The sequence below is a fragment of the Rutidosis leptorrhynchoides genome, chromosome 3, assembly GCF_046630445.1.
Source record: "Rutidosis leptorrhynchoides isolate AG116_Rl617_1_P2 chromosome 3, CSIRO_AGI_Rlap_v1, whole genome shotgun sequence".
Taxonomy (NCBI): domain Eukaryota; kingdom Viridiplantae; phylum Streptophyta; class Magnoliopsida; order Asterales; family Asteraceae; genus Rutidosis; species Rutidosis leptorrhynchoides.
This window is the reverse complement of record NC_092335.1, coordinates 460,226,019-460,243,369: the sequence shown is the minus strand read 5'-3', so window position 1 is coordinate 460,243,369 and position 17,351 is coordinate 460,226,019. Positions and strand designations below refer to the sequence as shown.

The window sequence follows — 17,351 nt, the reverse complement described above, 5'->3', positions numbered from 1 at the left end:
GTTGCGCCTCCTTTATTTGAGTAGTAAGGTTATTATGAATCATTATATTCATAGATTTTACTCGAATGGGTTCTCTGTCCTTCCTGCTCAAGGCATCGGCTACCACATTTGCCTTCCCCGGGTGGTAACGAATCTCAAAGTCGTAATCATTCAACAATTCAATCCACCTACGCTGCCTCATATTCAGTTGTTTCTGATTAAATATGTGTTGAAGACTTTTGTGGTCGGTATATATAATACTTTTGACCCCATATAAGTAGTGCCTCCAAGTCTTTAATGCAAAAACAACCGCGCCTAATTCCAAATCATGCGTCGTATAATTTTGTTCGTGAATCTTCAATTGTCTAGACGCATAAGCAATCACCTTCATTCGTTGCATTAATACACAACCGAGACCTTGCTTTGATGCGTCACAATAAATCACAAAATCATCATTCCCTTCAGGCAATGACAATATAGGTGCCGTAGTTAGCTTTTTCTTCAATAACTGAAACGCTTTCTCTTGTTCATCATTCCATTCAAATTTCTTCCCTTTATGTGTTAATGCAGTCAAGGGTTTTGCTATTCTGGAAAAGTCTTGGATGAACCTTCTGTAGTAACCAGCTAGTCCTAAAAACTGGCGTATGTGTTTCGGAGTTTTCGGGGTTTCCCACTTTTCAACAGTTTCTATCTTTTCCGGATCCACCTTAATACCTTCTTTGTTCACTATGTGACCGAGGAATTGAACTTCTTCCAACCAAAATGCACACTTTGAAAACTTAGCGTACAATTCTTCCTTCCTCAATACTTCTAACACCTTTCTCAAATGTTCACCGTGTTCTTGGTCATTCTTTGAGTAAATAAGTATGTCATCAATGAAAACAATGACAAACTTGTCAAGGTATGGTCCACACACTCGGTTCATAAGGTCCATGAACACAACAGGTGCATTAGTTAAACCAAACGGCATGACCATAAACTCGTAATGACCGTAACGTGTTCTGAAAGCAGTCTTTGGAATATCATCTTCTTTCACCCGCATTTGATGATACCCGAAACGTAAGTCAATCTTTGAATAAACAGACGAGCCTTGTAGTTGATCAAATAAGTCATCGATTCTCGGTAGTGGGTAGCGGTTCTTGATGGTAAGTTTGTTCAACTCTCGGTAGTCGATACACAACCTGAATGTACCATCTTTCTTCTTGACAAACAAAACAGGAGCTCCCCACGGTGATGTGCTTGGTCGAATGAAACCACGCTCTAAAAGTTCTTGTAATTGGCTTTGCAGTTCTTTCATCCCGCTGGGTGCGAGTCTGTAAGGAGCACGAGCTATTGGTGCAGCTCCTGGTACAAGATCTATTTGAAATTCAACGGATCGATGTGGGGGTAATCCTGGTAATTCTTTCGGAAATACATCAGGAAATTCTTTTGCGACGGGAACATCATTGATGCTCTTTTCTTCAGTTTGTACTTTCTCGACGTGTGCTAGAACAGCATAGCAACCTTTTCTTATTAGTTTTTGTGCCTTCAAATTACTAATAAGATGTAGCTTCGTGTTGCCCTTTTCTCCGTACACCATTAAGGGTTTTCCTTTTTCTCGTATAATGCGAATTGCATTTTTGTAACAAACGATCTCCGCTTTCACTTCTTTCAACCAGTCCATACCGATTATCACATCAAAACTCCCTAACTCTACTGGTATCAAATCAATCTTAAATGTTTCGCTAACCAGTTTAATTTCTCGATTCCGACATATATTATCTGCTGAAATTAATTTACCATTTGCTAATTCGAGTAAAAATTTACTATCCAAAGGCGTCAATGGACAACTTAATTTAGCACAAAAATCTCTACTCATATAGCTTCTATCCGCACCCGAATCAAATAAAACGTAAGCAGATTTATTGTCAATAAGAAACGTACCCGTAACAAGCTCCGGGTCTTCCTGTGCCTCTGCCGCATTAATATTGAAAACTCTTCCACGGCCTTGTCCATTCGTGTTCTCCTGGTTCGGGCAATTTCTAATAATGTGGCCCGGTTTTCCACATTTATAACAAACTACATTGGCATAACTTGCTCCGACACTACTTGCTCCGCCATTACTCGTTCCGACACCATTTGTTCCTTTCGTTCTATTAACCCCTGGTCCGTAGACCTCACACTTCGCCGCGCTATGACCATTTCTTTTACACTTGTTGCAAAATTTGGTGCAGAACCCCGAGTGATTCTTTTCACACCTTTGGCATAGCTGCTTCTGATTGTTGTTGTTGTTGCGGTTATTATTGTTGTTGGGATGATTGTTGTAGTTGTTGTTGTTGTTGTTGTTGTTGTTGTTGTTGGGCCGTTTGTTGTAGTTGCGATTGATGTTGCGATTGTTGGGATAATTGTTGCGATTATTGTTGTAATTGCTGTTGTTGTTGTATTGGTGATTCTTATCACCGTTTTCCTCCCACTTTCTTTTGACTTGCTTTACATTGGCCTCTTCAGCAGTCTGTTCTTTAATTCTTTCTTCAATCTGGTTCACGAGTTTGTGAGCCATTCTACATGCCTGTTGTATGGAGGCGGGCTCGTGTGAACTTATATCTTCTTGGATTCTTTCCGGTAATCCTTTCACAAACGCGTCGATCTTCTCTTCCTCATCTTCGAATGCTCCCGGACACAATAGGCACAATTCTGTGAATCGTCTTTCGTACGTGGTAATATCAAATCCTTGGGTTCGTAACCCTCTAAGTTCTGTCTTGAGCTTATTGACCTCGGTTCTGGGACGGTACTTCTCGTTCATCAAGTGCTTGAATGCTGACCACGGTAGTGCGTACGCATCGTCTTGTCCCACTTGCTCTAGATAGGTATTCCACCATGTTAACGCAGAACCTGTGAAGGTATGCGTAGCGTACTTTACTTTGTCCTCTTCAGTACACTTACTTATGGCAAACACCGATTCGACCTTCTCGGTCCACCGTTTCAATCCGATCGGTCCTTCGGTTCCATCAAATTCCAAAGGTTTGCAGGCAGTGAATTCTTTGTAGGTGCATCCTACACGATTTCCTGTACTGCTAGATCCAAGGTTATTGTTGGTATGTAGCGCAGCCTGTACTGCGGCTATGTTTGAAGCTAGAAAAGTACGGAATTCCTCTTCATTCATATTCACGGTGTGTCGAGTAGTCGGTGCCATTTCCTTCAAAATAGTTAAATGGAACAAGTTAATCATACAGAATATTAAGAGTAGTTAATAGTATTTCGTAGCATAATATGAACTCATTTATAAAAGCTTTTTCTTCATATTAGCGTTTTATAAGTTTAAATTCGGGTAGTACCTACCCGTTAAGTTCATACTTAGTAGCTAATATACAATTCAACTACTACAATTCTATATGAAAAACTGATTATAATAATATTTCGCGTTCAAACTTTTACACAACATTTTACAAACTTACAATACCGCTTATTTTACATATAGCATGAAATATAGCACACAATAAATTTGATACAAGATGGTTGTGAAGATAATTCTAGCTAGTACACAAGTCGTTCAGCAAAGGCAATAAAGACACGTAATTCATACGTCCAGAAACAAGTCATGCATTCTGGTTTTACTAGGACTACTTCCCATCCTTGGTCTTGTGGAACATAACCGTTATGGCCGTTGATAAGACAGCGTGTTGTAACGTCGTCAAAGGGACGAGGGTTACGTAATGTCCAACAGTCCCGTAACAATCTAAAAACCTCATTTCTTACCCCAATTACCGACTCCGTCACTTGTGGGAACGTTTTGTTTAATAGTTGTATCCCGATGTTCTTGTTCTCACTTTGGTGAGAAGCGAACATTACTAATCCGTAAGCATAACATGCTTCTTTATGTTGCATGTTAGCCGCTTTTTCTAAATCACGAAGTCCAATATTCGGATATATTGAGTCAAAATAATTTCTTAACCCATTGCGTAAAATAGCATTTGGGTTCCCCGCAATATATGCGTCAAAGTAAACACATCGTAACTTATGGATTTCCCAATGTGATATCCCCCATCTTTTGAACGAAAGCCTTTTATAAACCAAGGCATTCTTGGAACGTTCTTCGAATGTCTTACAAACTGATCTCGCCTTAAATAGTTGTGCCGAAGAATTCTGACCGACTCTAGACAAGATTTCATCAATCATGTCTCCGGGTAGGTCTCTTAAAATATTGGGTTGTCTATCCATTTTGTGTTTTTATACTGTAAAATAGACAAGAGTTAGATTCATAAAAAAAATACTTATTAATACAAGCAATTTTTACATATATCATAAAGCATAAGCACACTATATTACATATATTACACCACACGAATACAACTATCTTATTCCGACTCGCTTGTTTCTTCTTCTTCTTCGGTTTTGGTTCGTTTTGCCAAGTTTCTAGGGATATATGATGTTCCCCTAATACGAGCCGTAATTTTCCACATTGGTTTAGAAAAACCTGGTGGTTTAGAGGTTCCCGGGTCATTGTTACAACTTAAGGACTTCGGGGGTTGACGATACATATAAAGTTCATCGGGGTTGGAATTAGATTTCTCTATTTTTATGCCCTTTCCCTTATTATTTTCTTTTGCCTTTTTAAATTCAGTTGGGGTAATTTCTATAACATCATCGGAATTCTCGTCGGAATCCGATTCATCGGAGAATTGGTAATCCTCCCAATATTTTGCTTCCTTGGCGGAAACACCATTGACCATAATTAACCTTGGTCGGTTGGTTGAGGATTTTCTTTTACTTAACCGTTTTATTATTTCCCCCACCGGTTCTATTTCTTCATCCGGTTCCGATTCTTCTTCCGGTTTCGATTCTTCTTCTGGTTCCGACTCTTCTTCCGGTTCCTCTTCGGGAACTTGTGAATCAGTCCACGAATCATTCCAATTTACATTTGACTCTTCATTATTATTAGGTGAGTCAATGGGACTTGTTCTAGAGGTAGACATCTATCACATAATATCAAACGCGTTAAGAGATTAATATATCACATAATATTCACATGTTAAAAATATATAGTTTCCAACAAAATTTGTTAAGCAATCATTTTTCAAGTAAACACGATCGAAGTCCAGACTCACTAATGCATCCTAACAAACTCGATAAGACACACTAATGCAAAATTCTGGTTCTCTAAGACCAACGCTCGGATACCAACTGAAATGTCCCGTTCTTATTGATTAAAAACGTTCCATATTAATTGATTTCGTTGCGAGGTTTTGACCTCTATATGAGACGTTTTTCAAAGACTGCATTCATTTTAAAACAAACCATAACCTTTATTTCACCAATAAAGGTTTAAAAAGCTTTACGTAGATTATCAAATAACGATAATCTAAAATATCCTGTTTACACACGACCATTACATAATGGTTTACAATACCAATATGTTACAACAAAATAAGTTTCTTGAATGCAGTTTTTACACAATATCATACAAACATGGACTCCAAATCTTGTCCTTATTTTAGTATGCAACAGCGGAAGCTCTTAATATTCACCTGAGAATAAACATGCTTTAAACGTCAACAAAAATGTTGGTGAGTTATAGGTTTAACCTATATATATCAAATCGTAACAATAGACCACAAGATTTCATATTTCAATACACATCCCATACATAGAGATAAAAATCATTCATATGGTGAACACCTGGTAACCGACATTAACAAGATGCATATATAAGAATATCCCCATCATTCCGGGACACCCTTCGGATATGATATAAATTTCGAAGTACTAAAGCATCCGGTACTTTGGATGGGGTTTGTTAGGCCCAATAGATCTATCTTTAGGATTCGCGTCAATTAGGGTGTCTGTTCCCTAATTCTTAGATTACCAGACTTAATAAAAAGGGGCATATTCGATTTCGATAATTCAACCATAGAATGTAGTTTCACGTACTTGTGTCTATTTTGTAAATCATTTATAAAACCTGCATGTATTCTCATCCCAAAAATATTAGATTTTAAAAGTGGGACTATAACTCACTTTCACAGATTTTTACTTCGTCGGGAAGTAAGACTTGGCCACTGGTTGATTCACGAACCTATAACAATATATACATATATATCAAAGTATGTTCAAAATATATTTACAACACTTTTAATATATTTTGATGTTTTAAGTTTATTAAGTCAGCTGTCCTCGTTAGTAACCTACAACTAGTTGTCCACAGTTAGATGTACAGAAATAAATCGATAAATATTATCTTGAATCAATCCACGACCCAGTGTATACGTATCTCAGTATTGATCACAACTCAAACTATACATATTTTGGAATCAACCTCAACCCTGTATAGCTAACTCCAACATTCACATATAGAGTGTCTATGGTTGTTCCGAAATATATATAGATGTGTCGACATGATAGGTCGAAACATTGTATACGTGTCTATGGTATCTCAAGATTACATAATATACAATACAAGTTGATTAAGTTATGGTTGGAATATATTTGTTACCAATTTTCACGTAGCTAAAATGAGAAAAATTATCCAATCTTGTTTTACCCATAACTTCTTCATTTTAAATCCGTTTTGAGTGAATCAAATTGCTATGGTTTCATATTGAACTCTATTTTATGAATATAAATAGAAAAAGTATAGGTTTATAGTCGGAAAAATAAGTTACAAGTCATTTTTGTAAAGGTAGTCATTTCAGTCGAAAGAACGACGTCTAGATGACCATTTTAGAAAACATACTTCCACTTTGAGTTTAACCATAATTTTTGGATATAGTTTCATGTTCATAATAAAAATCATTTTCTCAGAATAACAACTTTTAAATCAAAGTTTATCATAGTTTTTAATTAACTAACCCAAAACAGCCCGCGGTGTTACTACGACGACGTAAATCCGGTTTTACGGTGTTTTTCGTGTTTCCAGGTTTTAAATCATTAAGTTAGCATATCATATAGATATAGAACATGTGTTTAGTTGATTTTAAAAGTCAAGTTAGAAGGATTAACTTTTGTTTGCGAACAATTAGAATTAACTAAACTATGTTCTAGTGATTACAAGTTTAAACCTTCGAATAAGATAGCTTTATATGTATGAATCGAATGATGTTATGAACATCATTACTACCTTAAGTTCCTTGGATAAACCTACTGGAAAAGAGAAAAATGGATCTAGCTTCAATGGATCCTTGGATGGCTCGAAGTTCTTGAAGCAGAATCATGACACGAAAACAAGTTCAAGTAAGATCATCACTTGAAATAAGATTGTTATAGTTATAGAAATTGAACCAAAGTTTGAATATGATTATTACCTTGTATTAGAATGATAACCTACTGTAAGAAACAAAGATTTCTTGAGGTTGGATGATCACCTTACAAGATTGGAAGTGAGCTAGCAAACTTGAAAGTATTCTTGATTTTATGAAACTAGAACTTTTGGAATTTATGAAGAACACTTAGAACTTGAAGATAGAACTTGAGAGAGATCAATTAGATGAAGAAAATTGAAGAATGAAAGTGTTTGTAGGTGTTTTTGGTCGTTGGTGTATGGATTAAATATAAAGGATATGTAATTTTGTTTTCATGTAAATAAGTCATGAATGATTACTCATATTTTTGTAATTTTATGAGATATTTCATGCTAGTTGCCAAATGATGGTTCCCACATGTGTTAGGTGACTCACATGGGCTGCTAAGAGCTGATCATTGGAGTGTATATACCAATAGTACATACATCTAAAAGCTGTGTATTGTACGAGTACGAATACGGGTGCATACGAGTAGAATTGTTGATGAAACTGAACGAGGATGTAATTGTAAGCATTTTTGTTAAGTAGAAGTATTTTGATAAGTGTATTGAAGTCTTTCAAAAGTGTATAAATACATATTAAAACACTACATGTATATACATTTTAACTGAGTCGTTAAGTCATCGTTAGTCGTTACATGTAAGTGTTGTTTTGAAACCTTTAGGTTAACGATCTTGTTAAATATTGTTAACCCAATGTTTATAATATCAAATGAGATTTTAAATTATTATATTATCATGATATTATCATGTATGAATATCTCTTAATATGATATATATACATTAAATGTCTTTACAACGATAATCGTTACATATATGTCTCGTTTAAAAATCATTAAGTTAGTAGTCTTGTTTTTACATATGTAGTTCATTGTTAATATACTTAATGATATGTTTACTTATCATAGTATCAGGTTAACTATATATATATCCATATATATGTCATCATATAGTTTTTACAAGTTTTAACGTTCGTGAATCACCGGTCAACTTGGGTGGTCAATTGTCTATATGAAACATATTTCAATTAATCAAGTCTTAACAAGTTTGATTGCTTAACATGTTGGAAACATTTAATCATGTAAATATCAATCTCAATTAATATATATAAACATGGAAAAGTTCGGGTCACTACACAAGAAACACAACCTCGAAGGCGAAAGAGACAGTCGAACCATCTCAAGCATATCAATCTCAGTTTTATCCAACGTACAATTTAGGTAGTAATTAGTTCCTAGAATACGTTTATTTTCAGGAACAAATTAAGGTGTGATGTCTTCCATTGTTGTAATATTTTTTAATTAGTATTTTATGATGTGGTTTCGTGTGTTACTTCATATGTTATAATATTGAATGCACAAGCTAGTGTTACAAGAATAATAAAAATTTTGTGGCGCAAGGTCGCAAGATGAACCTTGCGTATGTTTCAAAAATAGGCGCAAGGACGCAAGAAGAACCTTGCGCCTGCTTAATAAAAAGGCGCAAAGACGCAAGAATCACCTTGCGCCTGCTTCTAAATACGAGGCGCAAGGCCGCAAGAAGGACCTTGCGTCTACGGCTATTACGGGACGCAAGGTCGCAAGGTCTGATTACACACCTTTGCGCCTTCTGGGAATGTAATGTGCCATGTCCGTGCGACGACTTAACTTAAACCCCGTGATGAGACAAAATTCCCGCCTACTAAATCTAATTTTGAAATTCGGACGGAAACTAAACCATATTTCCTCATCATCAGCAGGGTACTTTTCATCTATTCCTATCGGTCGCTCACTCTTTCTTTGGAGCATTGCATGTACAAGGCCCGGATCATTGCCGGTGTAAGAAAGATCTAGCCAAGGACCAAAACAAGTTCCCCTAAAAATTTTTTGTTGATTCTCAGTCATTGATGCCTTTAGTTGAGGTATAACATTAAGCATATTCTTCATCGTCAACTTCGCCTCAACATATCCCTGAAACAGACAGTTTTTCAGAAGAAAAATACAGGCGCAAGGACGCAAGTCGCACCTTGCGTCTCGTGTATCACACAGGCGCAAGGACGCAAGACGTGCCTTGCGCCAGCTACTAGGGACAAAACGCAAGGACGCAAGACTTTCCTTGCGCCTATACCAGATTCTAGTTTTAAGCCCTAAAACAATCGTGTTCCAGTTTTTATAAAATGTTAGCTTCCAAATACTGTAACTTTAACAAATCTAGCAACACTATAAGTGAGTTTTGCATCACCAAGCTCGTTGAAGCATTTCATCGAACACTTGGTGTGCAACAAAAATTATGACATATTGATCACGTTTTTTAACACTTGGAGTAATCGAACGGAGATAGTTGAAAGGAAACACTTACCTGTTCTTGTGACATATTGATCACGTTTTTTGTCGGTTTTTTTTCTCTTCCTTTTTCTCAATCGTGGTGGTGATGGTGATGCTAATGGAGGCGGTGATGGTAATGGTGGTGAGATGTACTGATGGCGGTGGTGCTGGCGATGGTGGTGGTGGTGGTGGTGATGTGGTGAGTCTCAGAAGAAAGGTCGCAAGGGTAGACGGGTCGCAAGGGGGTCGCAAGTGCAAGGTTCTTTGTAATCGCCGTCGGTCGCAAAGTGGTCGCAAGAGCTGAGTGTCGGGGTGTGTGTGTGTATGTGGTGTCTGATTTCTATATTTGACCTAATTTTTTAACACAAGGACGCAAGGCGCAAGGACGCAAGTCGCAAGGTCGCAAGGTCTCTTGCGCCTTGCGCGGGCATTTTGTCAAGGTTTTTTTTTTTTGGGTACCAGCTCAGAAAAGACCAAAAAAATGGGTATTTTGGTGATTGACCCATTTTAATATGATCAACAAAACTCATAAATGTAACATGAAAATGATAAGGAATGCAACCGATGTATATTTTATAGAAATAGAATTTTTTTTTTCATGAGGATGTGAATATACACGTGAAAAATATAAGTTTAGTGTATTTATTCAATTCGCGTGAGAATACTTACAGACGGCCAAATAATTCATGTTGCATAAATTAGTTTTAATCAGTGGCGGTACTTAGTGGAACCCAAAGGGGGTATCCGCCCCACCTGAATTTTACGGAATAAAAAATTTTACACTAAAAAATTGTTTTTTTACAAAAAATAAGGTTTTTTTTTAGTGTTTACCCCTGCTGACAATAAAAAATTTATTAAATTTTTACACCGTCCCGTCTGTATCCGAGTTCAAGTTCCGCCACTGGTTTTAATTATGATTTCACATTTACAAACGTACTGTATATACAAAAAGCACAACCAAAGTATTTACGGCATGTTTGGCAAGGAGCTTTTAGGAGCTTCTAGCTTTTAGTTTTTAAGAAAAAAACTCCAACTAAAATAAATAGCTTTGTTTGGCTACATAAGCTTGTAGCTTTTTGGAGGATGAAAAAGCTAATTTTTGAAACGCTAAAGAATGTAGCGTTTAAGATTCACTAGAGCTTTTTGTTGTTGATATTACTGTAATATCCATATATTAATATTAAGTTATTAACATATCTTGTACGTCCCACATTTTAACGTTTTATCCAATCCAATATAATACTAGGTAACTGATTAAGGGATATCCAACAGACTCCTTTTTTACATGTCATATTAATATATTAATTATTATATATTACTTAATGTATAATATTAATATTAAATATTATTATATTAATTAAATATAATTATAATTTTAGTACATGTGCGTCCATTTGAATTTGTTTGTTAAATTTATATATTTTCTAACTTGTTATTATTAGAGACTAACATGTGCTCACAACTTTTAACCATCGAGTTCAAGTGTTTGTTAATGACAATGTTTTATTAAATTCAAATGACGATATTTAGCATTAAGTGCTTTTTCCCGTGTTCATTTTTGTCATTTTACCGCTTTTTATACAGCTCCAACTAGTTCGCCAAACACCTAAATATCTCTAAAAAACTCCAGCTTTCAGCTATCAGCTAACAGTTTCCAGCTACCAGCTTGCAGCTAGTTTTGCCAAACATACCCTTATTAAAACTTAAGTATATTTGTTGAGATCCATTAGTTTGTGTACACTTTAAACTTGATCGGTGAATAATAAAGACCCAACAGTGCTAGCAAATTACAAGTATATAATAGAAAAATAGGGTATCAAAATCTGCAACATATATGGGGAATAATTGTGACAAAACTTCCCATTAAATATAGAAAATACCTTATCGTTAATATCCTAGTGTCGATGAGAGGCCGAGTAAGGGATCAAGTGCACTCGGATGAAATTTCCGAGCGAACAAGAAGCAAATGGAAGTTTTACCTTTATTATACGAGCAGTTTGTTCCGTTATTCCTGATAGATTGTATCAAATTTTCTGTAATGTGTTCTGCCCAAAACGTTGCAGGATGTGGGCCCCCCAACGACCAGTCAACGTAAGTTACTGTCCGATTAGAATTTAATGAGCCACGAAACATGTTGACAAATGTTGGCAGGTAATGCTCATCCGGGTAACAAGATGGTAAGCAGTATGATTTGAAGAGATTATAATACCTGCAAATAAATTTGTTATTTGGTAGTAATAATATCACCTCAAATACACTCTCTTTTGTTTCTTTAATTTAAATTTAAATTTATTATTATTTAGAGATATAGATATAAATAAAAGGTAGCAATTTCGGCCCATTTACTTTACTTGTGAATAGGTCGATTCAGATGTTGTTTTATCTCTAACGAGTTATAATCAAACGTGAGAAATTAATAAAATAGCTACAACGGAAACGGGTCAAAAGTCAACCCAAATTGTATTTCAAAGAATGAAACCTCCACTAATTATTTTATTTCAAAGTTAAACCACTACTGATAATGTAGTTTTCTAATTGTGATTAAAACCATTAACAATTTTTAATCTAGACTGTTTCAATATAAACTTGTTACCCAAACCGCACGACCCGTCCATCTTGCCACCTCTAATCTCTTATATAACATTTTGAAAAGGAAAAAAAAGTACCTAGTATCAGAGACTATTTTGATGGCTAGAGTTCGGTGCATCTCAAACCATTGAGATCCTTTCCTCCAATCACGAAGTTTGATATTGGGACTCATGCGTCGACTGTAACGCCCACGCCCATAACGAGATGGATCATCAAAGGAGTCGAGAAAACTGAAAGTTGAACCAATGAGATAATCATAAATGGTTGGGAAGTTGTATATAGGGATACAACTTTCTGATAAAAGAACAAATCGTTCGTTGGAGAAATCGAGCAACGCGTTGCTTAAAAGTCGCCTTTCCGCGTCCACAAGTGTTACAGTTCCCCAATACACTTTCTAAAACGAAATAAAAACGTATAAATGTATTAGTTAAATATCCATAAAAAGGAACGGTAAAAGTTCATAGATCATACTTCACAGTGATGGTCTTCAACCCATACAAACAACTACATGTTTTCATGACTACCAAATGTAATAACAGTCTTAATAGACCCGGAAAATTGCACTCTATGCCACTAAATACAGGGATTCAGTCTTTCAACAATAGGATACTGCAACTCTGTTTTTCTAGATTGTGTCCAAAAACATAATCAATCCTCGAATCGGACAACGTTATTAAATACAATAGCCACCAAGGTTGCAAACTCGCTACTCAAGTAGTACTCAGTCGGAACTTTGGAGGAAGAATTGGCAAATTGGAGATTAATCGGATTAGACTTTAATACATTTAAATAAAAAAAATTAAATTAAATTTATATTTATATATGTCTAAATATAAAAGTAAACCATAAACTGATAAACATAAACATAAACTTTAACCTAATTGTCTAGCAACACAAACATAATCGTTCATTTGTTCAAAAACTCTAAATTCTAGTTTAAAATCATATTAAAATGTTCGACCAATTTTGACTTTGACCGATTTTGACCTACTAAATCCAACTTTGAGCAATAAATCTGATTTTGACCCATTAACGGACGTCGGCCGATTAACTAATCGGATTTTGTAAAATCATGTCTGTTCTTAAAAAGGAGTAATCAGGGATTAATCAGGAGTAATCGGAGAGTTTTACAATTGTGACAATAGCAGTCGGACACAAGCTCTTATATGCTTACCGCTAAATTTACCACATTAAACAATAAAGACTTACATAATAAGTTTTACAATAAGTAACCCCAATGATAAAAGACCCCCTGCCCTAATTACTAATTAACATTATATGCAAGCATCCACATACAAACATCAAATTAATAATCATAAATTAATAAGCATACAACAAAATAATCCAACAAAGAACATATCCATACCTGGCTAGGAATCACACGATTATAAAAAACCGAAGAATTGTCAAAGCTAACACGAACTCCAGGGTTCGTATGCACATAAACAGAGTACTTATTCACATCCTGATCGCGAAAAAACCTCTCCCACAACTTCAAAAACGGAAGTGGTCTCCTTGTCATGAACATAAAAGCAACCTTAGGTACTCTCTCAAACGGATACTCGGGCTTATCAGGCACTAATGAAGCTCTCCAAAACAGCTCATTATCGGTCATTCGATGAGTCAAATTTTTAGGCATTTTAAAACTCTCCATACTCAAACAATCATCATTCTTACAACTAACTAAATTAGTACTACAATTCTTATGATCAAGAGTATCCGTTTTCGAAATGTTAGTATCAGAACTAGGTGCAGGTGCAGTAGTTACATAATTCATATAGTAAAATTTTTGGGGTTGTGATGTAAATAACCTATCTACATGTGAACTTGAAGTTAAACCAACTATGACACCAATCACAAATAGTATTAAAAAGCATAGAAGTCTCATTAATCCAATAGATGAATCTTTGAACACAAATTCATCTTTTTCACCTTTACCCCTCATCTTATATGTAGATACAAAAATTGTATCTATAGATTCAATGCAAGGTGATTAAAGTTAAACTAGCAATAAAGATGATAAGTTGCATTGTACGGATGGAACTTTAGGGTTTGATGGTGATGATGAAATCAAATATGTAAGTAAAGTTGAAATTAAAGGTGACCCATGTTAGGGTTTATAAAGGATTTAAAAACCCAGAAACAGAAACATGGGAGGTTGTGTTTAACAAGATCAAGATCGAAACTTGGATAGTTGGATTTGTGATTTTGTTGTGGGTATCCGAGTATTGATGAATTGTATCGAAAACAGGGATGTGTATTTGAGTGTATGAGATAGAAATTAAAATTAAAAAAACTGTCCAGAATCTAACAAGAAGTGATTTTTTAAAAGACTAAAAAAACATAAGAGTCGTGTTGTGTTGTGAATGGATACCTTCCGGAATTATATGTTGACTTTTTTCTTCTTCAAAATAACAAAGAAAAATGTTATTCTAATATGTCCCGAAAATTAACAGTCCCTTCAATAAAATAAAAGAATAATAAAATAAATTTTCTTTATATCCATATCTTTTATCGTATAAGAAAAAAAAATAAGTAAAAATTGTTAGACCATTAATATAGTTAAAACGGTAATGATACCGCAACCCGCATGCGCACCTCATATGTATGCGGACGCTTAATAGTGTGCGTATGCGTGTGCTTGTGTGCGCTATGCGGTATACGAATTTGTATCTGATGCCTTTGTTCTCGGTACAGCGATTGCTTGGCTAACAAGTAAATATCTTTTTCATAATTACATCCGTGATTCGGGGAGTTTGTTATGGAAAGGATTGCCAATATCTCGGATGGTTCTAGAATTAGGGTTTGCCTATATATACAAACCGTAACTATCATTCTAGGGATCATCACATTACGTAACTAGCATCTGCCACACGCCTTACGTAATTAAGCATCATTCTTCGTCTCTTCGAGGTTAACAGGTTAGTTCTTCATTAAGCTAGCACCTACAACCTTATTTGGAGCCTTCTGATCAGCGATCGCTATCGAAGGTGGACTTAATCACTTGGCCACCCCGCCGACATCATCATGTCGGCCAGGGTTATTCACGGTAGCCGGACCGGAGAGCCTTGTTCTAAGATCCTTAAACCCCACTAACGCATTGAGCAGGCATGTTAAACCCAATGGTAAAAATATGCATGATCAAGTGGTGCTTTCATTGAGAGCTGAATTAGTTCAAGACTGTTTAATTGATTTCTCTTTTAAAAGGTTTTGAATTATAAGGCTTATTGTTCATGAATTTTTTTTTTTTTTTTTTTTTTGAATTTTTTCTTTTAACAGTATCATGACTTCCGGGGACTCGTCGGAACTGTAGCGACCCGACAAAATCGTCATTAACGGCGCCGCTAACTTAGGTCCCGTTACGTGGTCGTAGTCCCTATATGAGACTCGTTTGACCAAAATTACGTCGCATTCATTTGAAAAGTACAAGACTCGCAAAGTTCAGTTTACCAAAAGGATCGACAACAAGTTTAAGATTACAAAATAGTAATGTATAAATGAAATAACTTGCGACATAATTAATTGAAAATCACAGTTGCTATAAATAGCGTAAGTATGTATGTATGCTTGACTCCAAGCAAGAAATCAGAGTGTATGCATGTATGCTCGACCTCAAGCAAGTATGAAAGTACGCGGAAGCATGTATCAAATAGCCATGTATGAACCTGAGAAACATATAGAAAACTGTCAATGAAAAACGTTGGTGAAATCATAGGTGTATTAATAAAAGTTATATTTTGAACCACAAGATTTAGTATTTCCATAAAATTGATCATCCAAAAGTTGCATTCCAAAAGTTTGTTCGCGAGCACCCAATTATCAATGCTTAACATTCCTTCCATAGAACCCCATCACAATAGTGTTAGAACATACACTGTTTCTCGAAAATATATTTCATTCGTAAACGGTAGCGAACCGTTTGAATGAGGGTTTGTCAAACCCATATGGATCCATACAACATAAGTTCTCGCTTACACCCGGCAAGTGTAACTAATGATAATCGAATTGAGGATTTTGTTCTAAACTCGCTGTAGAATGTTTGTTTCATCGGACTTGTGTTCAAAACATAAAAGTAAGTAGTACAAGATGTAACAAAATATATGTTTCTCAGCCCAAGATTTAAAGTATAAAAATTGTTGAAAAGGTGGGACTATGATCTCACCTCGAGTGCACGAGTATAAATGTACTTCACAAAGTAAACGTGTGCATGAAAGTTGCTTAGCCTTGACCTAAACAAATAAGTTGTATCAATTAACCGGTTACGACACAAGGTCGGGTGAAATGTGTTCAATTAGTCCTATGGCTCGTTACGACTCGAATAGTATAGCAAGTGAATCACGTTGTCAAGTTTCATGCAAGAATCAAGTATAAAATAAGATTAGAACGATTGCATAAGTGTTTTGTTAAGTTTGACTAAAAGTCAAACTTGGTCAAAGTCAATGAAAAAGTCAATAGGGTCGGGTCGGGTCCCGAACTATTTTCATGAGCTTAGAAATCATATATGAGCATGTTGTCCAAGTTTCATGTTGATCGGGGGTGTGTAGCATAGCAAACATTATTCAAAAATCGACAAAGTTGGACAGACCACTTTGGCGCGCCGCGCGGGTATATGGCGCGCCGCGCCATTACCTGTGCAGAGAATTCTGGCAGTTTTCACACTCAAGCACGAATCCAACTTCAAATACCCATAAATCCTAAACCGTAAACATCCAAAACAAGTATCTTATATCGTTGAAAAGGTATTTTGACAAGGAATACAACTAACTACTTTTCACCAAGCAAAAACATCAATTACAATAACCGAAAACTCGTCAATTGATCAATAAAGGTTTATTTTCAAAGTTCAAGTTCATCAAATGCATTTTAAGTTTCGGGAATCCAATTCACACATATGATATGCCGTTTTGAAGGTAATGAAACGTGCATTACAACTAAACACTTACAAATAACATTTCATGGCATTCAAGCATCAAAAAGTTCGTTTTAAGTCTATCAAACCCTAACCAAAATCCACAAAAATCAATATTCATGTTTTTGAAGTTTTCTTAGTCAACCTATGCATCAAAACGAAGCTAGTGATACTAGTAACACAATTAAAACATGAACTTTAACAATTTAACAACATTAACTCATCTAAAATTAAAGATTAAGCACACCCATTTTCAAGTTCATGCTAGTTACTTCAAAACAACAAATCGAGCAAATAA

The 17,351-nt window shown here is 35.6% G+C and overlaps 1 protein-coding gene across 1 annotated transcript; it reads right to left on the bottom strand.

Annotated features, from left to right (window-relative positions):
* Window positions 1-11,307: 11,307 nt before the first annotated feature.
* On the bottom strand, window positions 11,308-14,330 carry LOC139898025 (glycosyltransferase BC10-like). Its single transcript, XM_071880736.1, has 3 exons — window positions 13,511-14,330; window positions 12,222-12,538; window positions 11,308-11,764 (listed from the first exon to the last, which is right to left on the bottom strand). The coding sequence occupies exons 1-3, from the start codon at window positions 14,087-14,089 to the stop codon at window positions 11,443-11,445; spliced, it is 1,218 nt and encodes a 405-aa protein (XP_071736837.1). The 5' UTR covers window positions 14,090-14,330; the 3' UTR covers window positions 11,308-11,442.
* Window positions 14,331-17,351: the final 3,021 nt, after the last annotated feature.

Bases quoted from the DNA above. Each gene is read 5' to 3' on its own strand.
- LOC139898025 (XM_071880736.1), bottom strand. From the start codon at position 14,089: ATGAGGGGTAAAGGTGAAAAAGATGAATTTGTGTTCAAAGATTCATCT. The intron at 12,539-13,510 runs GTATGGATATGT...ATTTCGTTTTAG, and splicing joins ATCGTGTGATTCCTAGCCAG to AAAGTGTATTGGGGAACTGT. The intron at 11,765-12,221 runs GTACTTTTTTTT...ATTTATTTGCAG, and splicing joins AAAATAGTCTCTGATACTAG to GTATTATAATCTCTTCAAAT.